At 41.5% G+C, this 19,144-nt stretch overlaps 1 protein-coding gene across 1 annotated transcript in view; it reads left to right on the top strand.

Annotated features, from left to right (window-relative positions):
• The window catches only part of zbtb32 (zinc finger and BTB domain containing 32), a 141,749-nt gene that overhangs the window by 29,115 nt on the left and 93,490 nt on the right, over positions 1-19,144 (top strand). The window contains exon 2 of the mRNA XM_028823363.2: positions 11,816-12,994. Coding sequence (XP_028679196.1) covers positions 11,898-12,994 — 1,097 coding nt within the window. The 5' untranslated portion in view covers positions 11,816-11,897. The remainder of the gene's footprint in view (positions 1-11,815; positions 12,995-19,144) is intronic.

Below are 19,144 nucleotides of genomic sequence, written 5' to 3'. Positions count from 1 at the left end.
TATTAACGTTTACCCCCCCTGGTGGAATTAAAGAGTCGCATAGTTTGGGGGAGGAACGATCTCCTCAATCTGTCTGTGGAGCAGGACAGTGACAGCAGTCTGTCGCTGAAGCTGCTCTTCTGTCTGGAGATGACACTGTTTAGTGGATGCACTGGATTCTCCATAATTGATAGGAGCCTGCTGAGCGCCCTTCGCTCTGCCACAGATGTTAAACTGTCCAGCTCCATGCCAACAATAGAGCCTGCCTTCCTCACCAGTTTGTCCAGGCGTGAGGCGTCTTTCCTCTTAATGCTGCCTCCCCAGCACACCACTGCGTAGAAGAGGGCGCTCGCCACAACCGTCTGATAGAACATCTGCAGCATCTTATTGCAGATGTTGAAGGAATTCAGCCTTCTAAGGAAGTATAACCGGCTTTGTCCTTTATTGCACAGTGCATCAGTATTGGCAGTCCAGTCTAATTTATCATCCAGCTGCACTCCCAGATATTTATAGGTCTGCACCATCTGCACACAGTCACCTTTGATGATCACTGGGTCTATGAGGGGTCTGGGCCTCCTAAAATCCACCACCAGCTCCTTGGTTTTGCTGGTGTTCAGGTGTAGGTGGTTTGAGTCGGACCATTTAACAAAGTCATTGATTAGGTCCCTATACTCCTCCTCCAGCCCATTCCTGATACAGCCCACGATAGCAGTGTCATCAGCGAACTTTTGCACATGGCAGGACTCCGAGTTGTATTGGAAGTCCGATGTATATAGGCTGAACAGGACCGGAGAAAGTACAGTCCCTTGTGGCGCTCCTGTGTTGCTGACCACAATGTCAGACGTGCAGTTCCCAAGACGCACATACTGAGGTCTGTCTTTAAGATAGTCCACGATCCATGCCACTAGGTATGAATCTAATCCCATCTCTGTCAGCTTGTCCCTAAGGAGCAGAGGTTGGATTGTGTTGAAGGCGCTAGAGAAGTCTAGAAACATAATTCTTACAGCACCACTGCCTCTGTCCAAGTGAGAGAGGGATCGGTGTAGCATATAGATGATGGCATCTTCCGCTCCCACCTTCTCCTGATATGCAAACTGCAGAGGGTCAAGGGCGTGTTGAACCTGTGGCCTAAGGTGGTGAAGCAGCAGCCTCTCCATGGTCTTCATCACATGTGATGTCAGAGCAACAGGCCGAAAGTCATTCAGCTCACTAGGACGTGATACCTTTGGGACTGGGGTGATACAAGATGTTTTCCAAAGCCTCGGGACTCTCCCCTGTTCCAGGCTCAGGTTGAAGATGCGCTGTAGAGGACCCCCCAGCTCCGATGCACAGACCTTCAGCAGTCGTGGCGATACTCCATCTGGACCCGCTGCTTTGCTGGCACGAAGTCTCCTCAGCTCTCTGCTCACTTGCGCTGTTGTAATTATGGGTGGGGATGTTTTTCCTATGCTGGTATCAGCAGAAGGATGTGTGGAGGGTGCAGTACTCCGAGTCAGGATCTCGATTTTACGCCTCATCCGAAGGATGGCACCATTTTTTACAGCATACTGTCTCCATCACTGCACTGGAGCATTGGGAATCCCACATTCAGACCACAGGGTAGGTGCCCCTTGCTGGCCTCATCAACACCTCTTCCAGCAGCAATTCCAGCTTTTCTTGGTTGGTCTACCATCCAAGTACTGGCCAGGACTGAAAACCCTCAGCCTCATGTGGAGGACTTGTTCTGAACTGCATGTGGCATGGACTTGGCACCTGCAGTGACCAGACCAGGAACTGAACCTGAGTCTCTGAAGCTGTGGGGAAGCAATCTTAACCACTATGCCACTGATAAGGCAGAGAATATGCAATAGTAAATTACTAATCAAAGCAAGAGACATATTCAGTTTCCACACACACAGTTCCACACTGATCACCCCACCAGTTTAGCCTGGAATACCAACAGGCCTCAGTTAAGGTAGCACTGGTGTGCATCCAACTGCCGCTGCTGATAGGCAGTAGAACTGCAGCTGAATATGGTGAGATTAGAGTAGGTTCCCAAACTGAAGATACTGGTGAACAATTAAAGATATGAATAAATAGCGAATTTAGTAGACAACCTAAAGTGTATTCTACTTTTCTTTTAAAAGGTTAGACTACTATTAAGTCGTTAAGACTTACAGTTTAACTTCTGAACAACATAAACAGGGCATATGGAAAAATCAGGAACCAAATGAAGTACAAGGCCCTAAATGAACCAACTAATGTGGACACAATGATTATATATGGGCTGGAACAGTGCTCAGTGGACACTTGGCATTTGGAGTGTAGTGGTTCTAGTAAAAATGTGAGAAGATTGCCATCTGAGGCAGGCAGATACCTTTGGAGTGTTGAGGACAGACCAGACGCTCTGTCGTTCTAGACATTGGCCCTTTGGTGGTACATACTTTTTTCAGCTTGACCATGTAGCCCCTTTTTAACTGATATCTGGCCACACCCTAAATGTCTGAGCTTGTGCTCTCCTACTTTAGGAATGTCAGAGTTTTCTGCTTTAAATCAGACATATTATGCCTGCCCGAGATATCACCCTGTAGGAGGCACCGAAATGGAGAATTTCCCGATGTACCCACTGCACCCACTGGTGCTGCTAAACAAACATCACCTCCTCCTCCTGATGTACTGACCGAGGCGCCATGCCTGCGTCAAGTAATGCGCAAATCATCTGACCTCACTGTGTCAGCAGGAAAAACAAAGACTGTCTCATTTCTGAAATGAAATGTTCTGAGGTGGAGGAAGCACCGGTACAGTAAGATCTAAATACGTGTGGTATATTTAAATCAGGCCCTGCGCTTGAAAAGAGCAAAGTGGTGAAGGCCAGATGTCTGCATACCCGCAGAATAGGAGATGAGAGTTAGCCATTTTTAAGAAAGAGGGCAGCTACATTTTAGGTGCCCATTAGGCTTTGTGACGACAATACTCATAAAACAAAGGGGCCAATCAATGGAGGACTTGACATTGTTAAGCTGTTCAAGTTCAAGCTGGATTCAACTGCAAAATTGAGTGGGTATAGAAAAAGTTCATATTGTAAGGGACGGTTGGCATCCTTACCCAACTGGGCCACCAGGATGGAAGGACAGGGGAAGACAGCTTACATGGGGCTTTGTCTCCCCTGGGATGCTAGATGGCAGCAAGCCCAGTATCGTATCCCTGCATGGGTGCTCACAAGGTATGCCAGATATTGTAGTCCCAAGGGACAGCCTTGTAGGGTCCCGTGGGGACTGCCAGGTGGAGCTTTTGTACTCTGTAGGGCTCCAACCTCACCTGAAAGTGCTTCGGAGCTGCAGCATCATATCACCAGAAGCACTGCTAGGGATTAGATAAAAAGAGCTGCCTGCTTCACATCAACAAGCCAGAGTCGGGTGGAAGGTGGACAAAGATTGCCAAGAGGAGTGGAGGGGGCAACGACAGAGAAAGAGTTGCTTTATTGCGCTTGTAATTGTGCTTATTGCATATAATTGCAACTGTGGTAAGGAAACACTTGATAAAGAAGAGTTTCCCACGAATTAATACTCTTTAGCCTTTTGCACTTGAGTCCATGTCTGCTTGTGTTGGCAGTTTGGGAGCTGGAGCGTCACCTGGTGTCCATAGTATATAAGATAATAAACCACTAGTAATACAGATGCCAAGACAAAACAGAAGAGTATTCCTCGGGGGTATTCCGATATGCTCCCCTGCTTCTACTGTATATTATCCATCCATCCATCCATTTTCTAACCCGCTGAATCCGAAAACAGGGTCACGGGGGTCTGCTGGAGCCAATCCCAGCCAACACAGGGCACAAGGCAGGAAACAATCCCGGGCAGGGTGCCAACCCACCGCAGGACACACACAAACACACCCACACACCAAGCACACACTAGGGCCAATTTAGAATTGCCAATCCACCTACCCTGCATGTCTTTGGACTGTGGGAGGAAACCGGAGCGCCCGGAGGAAACCCACGCAGACACATGCAAACTCCACGCAGGGTGGACCCGGGAAGCGAACCCGAGTCTCCTAACTGCGAGGCATGTGATTCATATTTATTAATGACTCCATGAGTGAGTGTGTACATGCAAGCATGGAAAGACTGTTACCCCAACCTGCCATGACCATTGATTGGACTAAGATGTCTGATAAAGAATGAATGGATGGAAGGAGAAATGACACATTTTAAACTTGGTTAAGGCTCGGGCTAGGTTAGGGTTAATCCATGAAGTTTTAATGTTTCATTTTGTATCAGCAATCTAAAAGCAACAATAACAGTTAGAGCGCTGACTTTCATACTTCCGTCAACAGTTTGATACACATGAGCATTGTTATCGCTATTTAAATCACTGATAATGAACATCACAAACTTGCTAGTAAGCTCCGTAGGTCCCTAAGGGCCTGATAAAGACTGATAAGGTTCACACCAACCCTGATAAAGAATAGAGCAGCTGCCATGGCAAGACACACCCTGCCAAAAGTTAAGCCACAGCACAGCTCGAGAGTTGGAAAATGACTTCACTTTCTAATGGTCTTCTAATAGGGAGAATCCAAGAGATTATCAAATATTTTGAAACTGAGAATCATGATGGTATTAACTACAATCAAAAGTTGTTTTTAGAAAATGTTAAGAGGAAGAAAATATGGCTTTGCTGTAGTTATTTAATATTTTATCTGACAATGCAAACCAACATTAAAAGAAGTGGATTTTTTTGATTGATCAGAAACATCCATCCATTGATTTTCTTAAACGTACTTAATATACTCAAGGCATTGACCACCTCTGGAAAGGACACCAGGGGCATCACGTGTGGCTAATTTCAAGTAGCCAAAAAGCCTTCCATACTTGTCTATCAAAATTAAAAATTACCTTAACAGACAACTTTAATTATTAAAAGTTAACAGACTTAAAAACCAAGCAGTATCAAAGCAGTCATCATCAAGATCAAGGTCATTGTATTGCCACATGTACAATATATAGTGAAATTCTTACCTACGTAATGTTCCTTGTAACAACAGCAACAACATTTATTTCTATAGCATGTTTTCATACAAATGATGTAGCTCAAAGTGCTTTACAGGAACAAAAAACAAAAAAAAATATAAAAATAAAAATAGGCAATACTAATTAACATAGCATAAAAGTAAAGTCCGATGGCCAGGGAGGACAGGAAAAATAAACAAAAAAAAACTCCAGAGGGCTGGAGAAAAAAACAAAATCTGCAGGGGTTCCAAGGCCACGAGACCACCCAGCCCCAACTAGGCATGCTACCTAAAATAAATGACCTCAATCAGTCCTCATGGTTTTTAGGCTTCACGTGGAAGAATTAGACAATGATGGTCATTTGGACCCCCGGCCTTCAATCCATCAATGTAGAGATTGCACGGTGCTTTGATCAGGTGGTGGTGGCATAGATCGCAACCACAGAAAACCAGAAAAAAACAGCAGAGAAAGTAGAGATTGTGGATCCATGATAAAAATGATAATTAAATGCATATATAGAATATAAGGCTTAAACTAAAATGAAGCTATGAGAAAGCCATGTTAAAATAATGAGATTTTAGAAGTTTTTTAAAGTGCTCCATTGTATCAGCCTGGCGAATTCCTATTGGCAAGCTATTCCAGATTTTAGGTGCATAACAGCATAAGGCCGCCTCACCACTTCTTTTAAGTTTAGCTCTTGGAATTACAAGCAGACATTCATTTGAGGATCTAAGGTTACGATTTGGAGTGTAAGGTGTAAGACATTCTGAAATATAAAATAGAGTGAGATTATTTAAGGCTTTGTAAACCATTAGCAGTATTTTAAAGGTCAATTCTAAATGGCACAGGTAACCAATGCAGTGACATCAGAACTGGAGAGATGTGCACGGATTTTCTTTTCCTAGTTAAGATTCTAGCAGCTACATTCTGCACTCATTGCAATCGATTGATTGTAGACACCATAATCAACATAAGAATATCAGAAAGCTCAAACATAAATCTAATATTAACAATAATCCAGGTGAATAACACCAAACAGAACATTATGTACACCAGAATCACAGAAGACGTGGCACTTAATTTGCTCAGTTTATTTCAGACTGTTTGTCGCATTTGACAGGTGAGCAGCCATATTACCTGTGGGTAGAAGCTCTTCTGAAATCTCACAGTTCGGGTGTTAAATGTTCCATTGCACCTGCCTGATTGAAGGAGGGAGAAAAATATCCGGCCTGGGTGACTGGGGTCCTTTATGACAGCACTTGGCAAATATGTCCTGCAGAGATGGTGCCCATGTCCCAGCGATGATCTCAGCTGTTTTCACCACCCTCTGCAATGCCTAGCACTCTCTAGCTGAACTGCCGCCATACCAGCACACTATGCAGCCTGTCACGTTTATAAAAGCTGATGATGGCTGCTGTAGACATCCATGCTTTCCTCAGGTTTCAAAGAAACTAAAATTGCTGATGGGCCTTTTTGATGACTGCTCTGGTGTATTCTGTCAATCTAAGATCATTGGTGGTGGTGGTATACCCCCAGGAAACAAACAAACTTAATTCAGTTTATAGTTCTCACGCTCATTCATAATGGGCTAATTTAGTGTCACCAATTAGCCTAACCTTGTGTTTATGGGCAAAAAGTGTAGGGCCAGGAGGAAACCCACAGAGACATGAGGAAAGCATGCAAACAGCACACGGGCAGTAACTTGGTCAACATTTGAACCTGGAACCCTGGAGCTGCACTACCCACTGTGCCACCCTCATCTGAATCTTACATGAATGTTCAAATTCTATATGTTTAATAAGGGTCACTCTATTATTTTCTTAGACTTCATTAATGTCAGTATTTTCCTACTATACTAACTAGTTATAAAATTGTAGTTAAAACATTACCACTCTTAAAATTAAAAATTTCCTCTGCTTTACATTTTTTCAAAATGACTAGTGGCCAGAAAGCACTAGCAACATTATACCTTGGAATTTTACATCAGGTTAACGTTTGCAGGTGGCAGTCTGAGGTGTCTGGCACATTGTTCCTTTGCCCATGTGTGTTTTATCCTGTATACAGGAATGCATGGATGGACTGGCATCCAGACCGGGATTGATGATGTTTCCTTACCTGGCTGAGAGGCCATCGTAATGGATCAACGGTCTGAATAGATGGGCATCTTAGCTGAAAGGATCTGTGTCCCCTTTCATTGTCCAGCAGCCAAGATAATGGATGAATGATGACAGACTGCCTCTCGGGGACATACATTCCTCCATCACACAGGGTGGCAGCATCACTCTGGTGTTGTTACTATTTGGACACCTGCAGGGCTGCATGGGAGATGTAGTCTTGACAGGCAGTCCTGTTGGAGTCATTCTGTGCCTCTGGATGGAGCTGTAAGAGAAGAAAGTCCCCTGTTTGAAAGCCTGACCCTGAAATGCTTCTGAGCTACACCTCTGGTGTGCCAGATGAGTTAGAGTTGGAAGAGAAATAGGGCAACACTCACCTTGAGTGGAGGTGGAAGAAGAGATAAAAGTTTATTAATAGCCTTGAAACTGAGAAATACAAGAATGAATAGGCAAAGTTTTATGAGATAAAAATATAAGCCATAGGCTGAATGCTACTGTGGTTAAGGATCTGGGCTCTAATCTGAGAGGTTGTAGGTTTGATTTCTTACTCAAGTCAAATATGTGACCCTGGACATGTCCTGCCTATCCACCTGAGTGCCATTTGTAAAAAAATAAAATATGTAAACAGTTGTATATTATGTTTGTATATCGTAAAGGATGGCAAAAATAGACTGACATCCTAGCCAGGATGGTTCCAGAGTCTATAACCTTACCAGAAGGCCATGCCAATAATTGGGCAGGAAGGAAGGCTCAACCAGGAGATTGGTCGAAGGTGCCAACACCACAGCAGAGATGCTAGCATCCCAGAAGGGCTCAGTTAAGGATCCTTACCCGACTGGGAAGCCACCATCCTGGATGGACAGGGGGAGATAATTTATGTGAACTATTTGCTCCTCTGAGACACTAGATGACAGTATTCCAGGACTATAGTACCTGTAGAGACACCCACAAGGCATGCTGGGAACTGTAATCCCGTGGACTGTGATTCGTGGGGTACCACAAGGCAGTGCTGCAGGGACTTGTATTCCCTACTTTTGTGAAACTTCTGCTAGACCCTTAAGTACCTCCTAAAGACAATGCCCTGGTACAGGAAGTGCTTCTGGCTCTGCCTCACGATTATACATCTCACCTCTCCATCCATCCATTCATTATGTATGGGATGCACTCTGGACCCCCCGGAGTAGTAGAGGAGGAGTGAAGGAAAACAAACTTGATGGCCATTATGAACAATGCTGCACATTCTCTCTGAAACACTAACATTGAGGGCTTTTAGTTAACAAATTTTTCCGCAGATGCGTGTCAAGAAATACTACTGGTTCTCCTTTACACTAACAGCAATACACTTTTTAATGTCTCAATTTATTATCAGCAAGGTTAGAAGTTTTCTTCTTTGTTGCAGCTCTTGTGTATATTGAAGAGGGTTGTTGTTGTTTGCTATAATTCTTAAGCTTCTGTAAAATGTTATACATGGGGACAAATAAAATGCTTTCAATCTATGAAATGAAGATGAAGCAAAAAAATTTCATTATATGATATACAGATGGTGTTTCAGATATTAACTCCATGATACACACTATGTGGAGTCTGCACATTCTTTCAAAATCCAACCTTCCACATCACTAAGACAAATGAATTAGCTTAACCAAATCGGCCCATTACATGTTACTAGTGTGAATAAAAGGCACTATATACGCCCGACCCGGCACAGATTCACACTGAGGCACGTGGGCAAATAACAAGTCCTTTTTATTTTTTCTCTTTAGCCGTGGGGCACACCTTCCCTGTGTCCCACAGGCCCAACACAGTCCCAAAACACTTGGTCAACACAGCCCAAACAAATCCTGCCTTGGCACCACCACCACTCCTCCCAGGCAACCTCGTCCTCTTCTTCCCGATTCTCGCCTCTGAGTGGTGGATGCTGGCCCTTTTTATAGCCCACCCGGAAGTGCTCCAGGTGCTTGATCACCTGTGGCTAATTGCACTTCTGGGCGGGGCTGTAGAGATGTCCAAGTGGGTTCCGGGATCCATGCAGAACCCCCCTGGCGGCCACCCCAGATCCCCACAGGGTTGTGGGAAAACTCCATCTCCCATGAAACCCTGCGGGAAACTGAGGCACCATCGTCAGCCAGGGAGGCTCCCACCAAGTGTCCTGAGGCAGGTAGTGTGACGCCCATGGTTGCTCCCCTGGAACATATGTAGAAGGGGCGTCCCGGCCAGGCATGGACTGGTGTCCCATCCAGGGTAAATTACTGCCTTGTGCCAAATGCAAACAGGAAAGAGAAACTGAGTTGAAATCTATGATATGACACATTGTGAAATTAGTTGCTTTCTTCAAAATAACTGATTTTAATAATGTACAAAATAAATAAGCCTGAAGCCCAAAGCTGCCAGAAAAAGTCAATGACTATAAACAATATAAGTAATCAAAGACGTGTGTTTTTACATTTTGATAACAGGCAGGCACAGCACTGAGACATCTACAGTTTTTCGTTTGGCAGAGAATGAGGTTTTGCAGCTAAAAATATAAACTGAAAATTGTTTTCTTCTAGTTCAAAAATACATGTGCTCAGCTTCCCTGATTATTTCAGATATATGGCAAGTTTACAATTTTATTGAGCAATTTTGACACATTTATAAAAAAAGAGCATTTCCAACGAATATTTGTAAATATTACAGGATGTCCTAGGAAGTTCAATTGGATGATAGATAACACACCAAATGGGTACAACTTCAATTAACAGTCTTTTATTACAAATTGTTTACTGTTAATGAGGAAATGAAACTTCCAAGGGTGTGTGAAATGATTCATGTATAAAGGAAATGCCTTTTTAGACTGAGATCTTATGCATAGTAAGCATATTTTTTATGGGACTGTCCTAACATAAAACAATGCAACCACATTTTGTATTGGAAACCAGTTACAATAATTTAGATTATTTTTCCAAGACAAAAGAATAACAACTCTGCCATGATCCATCAATGATAAAGTTAATCCAGGAATATGCTCAGGACTATAATTTAAGAAGTCCTTTCAGGAAAATCTTCTTAATGGTGATGCAGGTGCATCATTTACGTCAAATAACACATAAACGTTAGCCCAGGAATACATGTTAATAATTATCCAGATACAACATTTAATTCATTCCATGAGTAAGACACAGACCTTAACCCAAACAAAAATATCTTAACACCAATCCAGGTATATCATTTAAGTCATATCGTGAATAACACATAAACGTTAGCCCAGGAATCCATCTTAACACTTATCCAGATGCATCATTTAATTCATTCCATGAGTAAGTAGACCTTAACCCCAAAAAAAAGCTTAATACCAATTCAAGTACATCATTCAAGTCATTCCGCAGGTAACATGTAAGAGTTAGCCCAAGAATTAGTCCAAGAAGAGTTAACCCAAGAATTAGTCCAAGAAGACTTAGCCCAAGAATTAGTCCAAGAAGTTTTAGCTCAAGAATTTCAGGTGGAGGTTCGGTCACTCCAAAGGTAATATGTAAACATTACCAAGGAGCATCAAAAATAAAAGCATCTGGAAACTTCTAGTAAACATTTCAAATGGATTTTATACACTTGTCTTACATACTTATCCAGATCACATTTTCAAACTACTTTCAATTAATTTTTGTTTTAGTGTTTGGCATCGTCCTGCTGACATAAGTATAAGTTTGCTGAGAGTGTGTCCTAAAGACATTCAGACATCAGAATCTTGTTAATGAGTGTAGGCCATTCAGTCCAACCTAAGTCATTGATCTTAATTCACTCCTTCAAAATACTCTATAAAGTAAATACTTGAGAAAGTCTAAAGATCTATTGCACTGCTTGGTGACCCTTCACATGTAGCATCTATTATTATTTGTTGAAAGTGATGAATTTCCAACATTAAGTGCAAAATGAACCCTTAAGAGGCCTTCCAGCTTTAACGTTTATTGAAGAACTCAGTTAAATTAACAGTATCCTGCAAAGCACTACTGTCCCTTTGAATGATAGTTCCCACAAGCAGATTAGTTTAAAAATAGCTTGCAATTCCAATATAAGCAGGGCAGACATGGTGGGCAGCTATGTTCCTGCCTCTATAACTTTCAAAGTTACCTTGACTTTTCCTGGGCAGGACAAAACAGGGTGTGAGTGTCCTTCAGATCGCACATTGGTGAGCTTCACACTGCCATGGAGACATAGCTCTAAATATCTTACATTCCCATTCTCTAAAAAATATGATTGATTATGGAATTGCTATTGTTCAGCTCTTACTGACTGTAGTGCATGTGACTCAAAGGCAGTATTGGGCTCAGTTCTTGGCAGGAGGTACAGCTTTATCAGTGCCATACAGGTCAAGGTATCCAGTCCAAACTGTTATGGTATCTGGACATAGTTTTGAAAGGAATGTTCCACACTCAGATATCATGTGTTGTCTCTAAACTGCTATCTATCTATCTATCTATCTATCTATCTATCTATCTATCTATCTATCTATCTATCTATCTATCTATCTATCTATCTATCTATCTATCTATCTATCTATCTATCTATCTATCTATCTATCTAAAGCCCTCCTAAAGTGTAATCTACCTTGCAGTTACCTCCCAATATAAGTCCAGTACTTCGAAAAAGCTTCAGAACATTGAATAGGAAATTTTCCATTTCTGCATTACTAAATCTGTGTAGCAAAATGTTAGCGATTGGAAATCAGTTCAGATTCTTATATTTCTTCTGTCTCATACAGGTTGAATGGATCAACACCTAGACCAATTGAAGAGAGCACAATCCAACCTTCTGCCACCTGAAGAATATCAGAAGAACTCGCAATGAATGTAGTAAGACTGAAGAACCCTCAGCACTCCACTCTCCTCCTGAGGAGAGCCAATGAGATGCGCTTGTCTGGTACTCTGTGCGACACAATAATTGAGGTCGAAAGTCATGTATTTCAAGTCCACAGTTTGGTGTTGGCATGCACCAGTAAAAAGTTGGAGACCCTTCTGAAAGACAAAGGCCACCGTTGTACCTTGGATTTCTTATCATGGAAGACGTTTCAGCAGATCCTGGACTATGCCTACACTGAAGCCTTAGAAGCTCGTGTGGAGGACCTCAAAAGTCTCCTGGAGGCAGCTGAGTGTCTGCAGATGGAACAGTTGGGTAACCAATGTCTGTTCCTGTTGACTTCACTGCAGAAGACTGAGCCTCAATCAAAGGAGAATGGCTCATTACACAGAGAGGTTCCTCAATCAGTTCAAGATTCATTCATCATGAATACTACTGCTTCATTATCTTCATCTGATAATGGCGACCAATTGACTGATGATGTCACTGAAACCAAGAAATGTTTAATGGAGAATGGAGAGTCCCTACAGACTGATGGCCATGCTGACATGAGCAGTTCCCCAGAGGAGAAAATGGAACTCCAACATTGCCAAGAAAAACAAAACATTCAGTTACCATCTAGAAGGCCTCTAACTATTGATAGGCAAGACATAGAAGGACAACGGAGCCTGACATTCACAGACAAGCAGACAACAGCAGCAAGAGGAAGTGTCATTGCATCCACCAACCAGCACTCCACACCATCAAAGAATGGCTGTGACAGCCCATGGACTCCTCTAGGAGTGACTTTGAATGGCAATGGTCATGGAACTGTCAGAGTCAATTCCTCTTTCTCGTTATCACATCCAACCTTTCTGAGCTACCACAGACTACCCAAAACCATTCCCCATGTATTCCCGATCTTTCCACATCCACCTCTAAGAAATGATATGGGGGGTTACATGAGTTACCCTTTGCAGCATGAGCTTTTCTCCAGATCATTCTGTAGCAAGCAGAACGTTCAGGAAGTAATGATGACGGTTAAGCAAGCTCCCCTGGAAAGGAGATCAAGCATGGTGAATAATCTCCAGGAAGAACATGTCAGGTAATAATAATAATTATAATAATAATACATTTTAGGTAATTCATTTTTGATTTCATTCAAATGACTTTACCGTCCAACCAGACACTGATTTGGCTAGACAATGGGAAACTGTGTACAGAGGTCTCAGTGTTGCAAAAAATCCTCACTTCTGTTCAAATTTATACTCATTGTGTACATGTTCTCTTGTTTTGCCTGTCCAGTCAACATGCAAGTCCTTATCTTTCCTGTCACTTCACAAAACTGATCTTGTTGGCCTTCTTTGGTCATACGTTTACCTTCATATCTGGCCACATTACCACCCCACAAAAAAAGCTGTCTGTTACTAAAGTGTCATCCACTCTACTGTGGCATCACTTCCTTGGTGAGGAGTCACACCAAAATGGTTGTACCCTTCAAAATTCCCATACAGCCTATTCTAAGGATCTAGACCCCGCTTCAAGCTATCAGCCCAAATCCATTACATTTGGCACCCCAATTATATCCTGGATGCTAGTTTATGGACTATCAATGTTTGTATTACTGCAGCAAAAGTTAAGCAAACTCCACGCCCTTTTGGGGCATCATCGTGTGGTCCCACTGTGACACTGTCAAAAATTTTGGCAAAGACCTTTCTGCTACCATGAGATATGAGACTTGCACTTACCTGCGGTTGCTTCAGCCCTTCTAACTCCCTTCTAAATCTGTTCAAAGGTTTATTTTCTTTTTAACTGAATCAGCTCTGAAAAGAAAAAGTGCAACCCAATCACTCACAATATACAATTAATGCCAAAGTGTGTAGTTACAACTAGGGCTATTGGGAAGCAGAATATTATAAATGGGTGGACCTTAAGTTCTCTTGTTCTGTTTAACTCAGTGGAAACAAAAGAGTGAGGTGGTCAGATGAAGTAATGAGTGGTCTGCTGGTTCACATAGTTTCTATATGGAAATCTGTAAATTTCCCCACACTTTAGGTTTTGTGGTCCTTGATTGTCACATGCTTTTATAACTATAAATATTTACAATATATATTTAACATGACATCTAGAGTTGTTTAAGAAGGAAATTGTTGGAATAAGCTTAGACCTTAGAAGTTTGAGAATGTCATATAAGTTCTGTAACCCTAAAATAATAACAATCATTGCATTTTTTTGCTTTGTGCTGCAAAGACTCTACTCCGTTGGGCCCTTGAGCAAGGACCTTAATCTTCAACTGCTTCATCCTGGGTATGACGTTAATCTGCATCCAGCCCTGCAAGCAGGTCCTCCAACTTGCAGGGAAAACTTGGAAGTTGGTGGCAGGATCGGCACTCGAGACACCGTATAAAACCCTCATACTGTTCCAGTGTGGTGCTGAGGTGTCGGCCACTGCACTCAGGTCCCAGTCCAGGTGGTTCGTCGTGTGGTGGGTGCAGCAACACGCTATCAGCTCATGCTCCCAACTACAAAGCAGCATCACTAATGCAGGTCAAAAATACCAGGCCTCAAATTATAAAGTCTCAACATCTTTGCAATGAGATTTCACTAATCTTAGCTTTGGATTGCCATCCAAAACTATTAAAAAATTATTCATGCATCTCACTGCTTGCAGTTGTCTGATACTGTGAAGCTACTATCACGTTACAGAGGGGATGTCAAATCGACGACTGCAGCTGCTGATCTCTTCACTTGAGAATGTCAATTTACATGACTATAAATCGCAGGGGGTGAAACATTAACTGGCTGAGTGATGAGTTTCTAGCACAATTTCACAGTTCCAAAATTGTTGGAATTGCAGCCATGCAACGGGTTTACAAGTAAAAGTTAAGCTGCAAGTCTTCCTCCTATCTTTTTCCGTTTAACATACTCGTGTTTAAGTTCTCCCACGTATAAGTCGGGGCTTGATTTTACCGTATAATTTCTGGTATTTTATAATGTCAGTCGTATAAGTCGAATGCGGAAAACTCACGCTGTTGGTCCAAGAGATTACAATATGCTAACGCCCACCTGAGAGAATAACCACGGAGCACACTGCCTTTTTTTTCTATGTATTGTGCCTTCGTGACCACACGATAATACCCAAACTATTGTATTTCGACGCAACGTTTGCACTGTTTTGTGTTTTTTATATCTCATACCCTCATACACCTTTATCGTAAGAGCATCCCTTATCTACAATGAAGCGTTCAATCAGAAGAAAATATGAAGCTGGTTTTAAATTAAAAGTCGTTGATGTGGTGAAAGAAATTGGTAACTGCGCTGCTGCAACAAAATTCGATGTGTCTGAGAAACTGGTGCGAGATTGGAGGAAGTAAGAAGATGTAAAAAAAAAAAAAAAATTAAGTGTCGTATTTTTGAACTGGTGTATAAGTCGGGGTCTGATTTTATGATCGATTTTTTCGGGTTTCAAGACCTGACTTATATGCGAGTATATACGGTAATGAAAAACATTTGCTATCTCTTGTTTTTTGTGTACCTTCATTCAGCACATTTACTCCTTATTCATGTGTGTCTGAACGTCTCTTCACCGTCACTCCCTCTCTCAAGCTTGTTTCTGTAAAGCCTGTTTCTCAGACCTCTTATTATTTTTGAGGCACCTTCCTTGCCTCCTCTCCAATTTTATACTTTCAGTCTTTGAAGTCGACTCTGTCAGCATGTGTCGTACACCTTTACTCCTCCAATTAGATTGCTCAGATGGACTGGAAACACAGACGTCAGTGTTTTATTATATACTAGATATCTTGACTTGTTAAACCCCTCGACATCAGACAGATTAGTCCCTCTTCTGTTTTTGAGGTTCAAAATTATATGCATTGTACTTCAGGGTGAGCGCTTGTTGGTTCTCAGCTCTCATGCACACAGCGCCCACCTCTACGACTTTGGGACAACCTGTTTGATTTTGTCAGGGTGAGTTGCAAACTACTATAACTGAGTAACAGGCTATGTCAGACTACATAACTGGTATGGCTGGAAAAGTTGCGTAATGTGACATAGCTTTGAGACAACTCCAGACGTCTGGATTCAAATCCGGGCCACGTCACTGCATGTCTTTCTTGTCTGTGCAGTTCAATCCCAAAGTTGTTCATTCTGAGATAACAAGCAACAGTAATTTGGTCAGTGTGCATGAGGGTGGCACTCCATCCTAGTCTGATTCCTTTCTTTTGGCTGATTCTGCCTCGGTAGACCATTTAATTGCTGTAGGAGAGTTCAGTAAAATGGATGCTGTATATTGCAGCCACAGCTGCATGCAACAGATTTCTGACTAATAATTGTGGGGAAAGCCTGAAACAGAGAACCACTGGTGCCACAAGAACAGTCAATGAATATAAAATACATGTGACTTGGGCTTTAATAATAAATGACAGCAATGATGCAAAACAATTATTAAACCTGAAAGGAATTAGTCAGCCTTTGTTTAATGCCATTGTATATCACATTAATAAAGAAACAGAAGGCATGGTCACTCAAGTAAAAGCCACAGGGATTAGCTAGGGACGCATGTGTCACTGTTTTATATGAAGGTTTGAAATATTTCTGCCAGTTTTAATGTGAAGCATATTAAAGGCACAGCCATGGATGGCTGCTCTGTAAGTCTCAGGTGTGAGCAGTTGGGGGTCTTTCAGCTTTAAACAAAAAGGAGTGAGTCAAGCTTGATTATGACTAGTAGCCAAGTCCGCTGCTGAAACGGTAAGTCCCGTGATTATAGTGAGCCTGTTCACTTGAAAGTGGCTCCTGAGGATGAGTTCAAAGGTAACTAGACATGTGACACACTGCAGACTGTCCCTCATTTGCCTACATGAGGCAGAGTGTGTTCTGACTAACTGATGGAGCTTTCCCCACTTTATGTACTTTCCACTGAGTGATCTTTCCCCTGTACTTTGTAAATTTCCATCAATGGTGTGTTTGCAATTGAGGCTGGAAAAAGGAACGCGACCCCAAGGCTCTCTGATTTATTACTAATTAAAAAGGGGAAGCAGACTAACTAATAGTGCAATGAAATAGTTTAAAAGGTGTCTTTCTAGTTTCTTAGATAGATAGATAGATAGATAGATAGATAGATAGATAGATAGATAGATAGATAGATAGATAGATAGATAGATAGATAGATAGATAGATAGATAGATAGATAGATAATTGTTTTACACTATCTATCTATCTATCTATCTATCTATCTATCTATCTATCTATCTATCTATCATTTATGTAGTGCCTTTCATATTTATATATTGCATACTTTGGATTTAATAGCAATAATTGTTTAAATGGTTGGAATTAATACAAACATATCTGTTCTACTGTATTTCTTGTCTATTATATCTAAAACAATACAATAGAACAGGGACCTCGTGTTTTTGTTTTATTGCAACATCAGCAATCATTTTCAATTAAATTTCATTTACTCTCTATAGCGCTGTTCACTGAGTGCAGGCACAGAATTCTGTGACAAATTCTTAGAGAAATACTATAGATTTTACAAATTACTAATTTCAGAATTAGTACACATAATGACACAGATTAAAAAAAAAATAAAAAACAGAAAACAAAGCAGAAACTTTTTAACATACATGTGTGGTGGTGGCTCACTGGCTAAAGGGTCTGTGCTGGTAACTAGAAGGTTGCCAGTGTGAATCACAGCAATGCCTGAAGGACTGCTACTCCATTGGACTCTTGTGCAAGGCCCTTAATCTGCATTTGCTCCAGAGGTGCTGTAAAACTAGCTGACCCTGTGCTCTGATCCCAAGCTTCACTTGTCTTCTCTGTGTTTGTCACTGAAGAGTAAGTTAGGTTACGTGAAAAATTACAAATTACAAATACAAGAAACTGTATATTGTAAATAAAGTGAATCGTATGGAAACCAACAACATCTGTCCATTAATTAATTCTTGAGCTATGGCTGTCTGTCTGATGACAGAATCTTTCCATGCAATGACTCAGTGCTCCCAGTTCTAAGAGGACTCTTCTATGGGCAGGAGATCAAGCGTGGCAAATAATCTTCAGGAAGAACATGTCAGATAATAATAATAATACATTTTAGGTAATTTATTTTTGATTTCATTCAAATTACTTTATCGTCCAACCAGACATTGATTTGGCTAGACACAATGGGGAACTGTGTATGGACCAGTGCAACATCAAGATACAGAGAGAGAAACAGAATGATGAGGTTTAGTAATTATATGTTTATATTGTAACTAGTCATTTAGTCCATTACAATAACGGGCGCTAGAACAGTAGTGCATAAACATTAGTAGGAACAGTCTATATTAAATGGCAAGGGTCTTTGACCTCATTCTTTTTGTTGGTCGTATTTTTCTTTCTTTCAGCCTTTCTTTTGTTGATGTTTACTTGCTGAGCTGACCGTTCTTCGTGGGCTGCCGCCGTGTATTGTCTGTCTTTAATTTTCTGTGACAGTAATACTGTCTTGTATCTCCGCTGGCTTGTACGTCCATAATATACCTTTAATTTTCTCTGGCAGTAATACAGGCGTGCGCGTCGGTAATATGCATTTAATTTTCTCTGACAGTAATACTGGCTTGTATGTGGCTGTAATATGAGTCACTGTATTGTGTACCTTTAATTTCCTCTCGCAGTAATACAGGTTTGTATTTCCGTAAAACGCCTCTAACTTTCTCTGACAGTAATATCGTGCATCACACCGTGCCCCGCGCATGCGCACTTCACCAGAAGACACACACACGGACACCTGGACGCACACAGGGATTTTATTAAAGAGGATGTTTATATTTTTGTACAAACGACTAATAAAAAAAAGATACATTATGTGCAGCTAATCAGCAGCTCTAGTCAGGGTATGCTAGGCTAAAGTAGTGAGACATCTCTAATAGAAGTAGGCAGACCATTCCACAGCTGCAGGGCCCTGTAACTAAAAGCTCAAACTCCCACTGTTATTTTATTAATCCTTGCAATCTTAAGTAGGCCGGCAATTTGAGATTTTAATGTGTGCTTTGATTTGTAAGTAATAATAAGATCAGATAGATAAACAGGGCCTTAGCTGTTTAAGAGTTTATAGGTTGGAAGGTGGATTTTGAAATCAGCCCTAAGCTTAACTAGGGGCCAGTGCAAGGACCTGAGAACTGGAGTTTTGTGTTCATACTCTCTACTTCTTGTAATGATTCTTACACCAGCATTTTGAATTAACTAAGTGTTGCATAAAGAACAATTTGAACAGCCAGTG

Source organism: Erpetoichthys calabaricus, chromosome 17 (assembly GCF_900747795.2).
Source record: "Erpetoichthys calabaricus chromosome 17, fErpCal1.3, whole genome shotgun sequence".
NCBI lineage: Eukaryota > Metazoa > Chordata > Cladistia > Polypteriformes > Polypteridae > Erpetoichthys > Erpetoichthys calabaricus.
The sequence above is the reverse complement of the archived record's forward strand: the minus strand, read 5'-3'. Positions and strand labels throughout refer to the sequence as shown.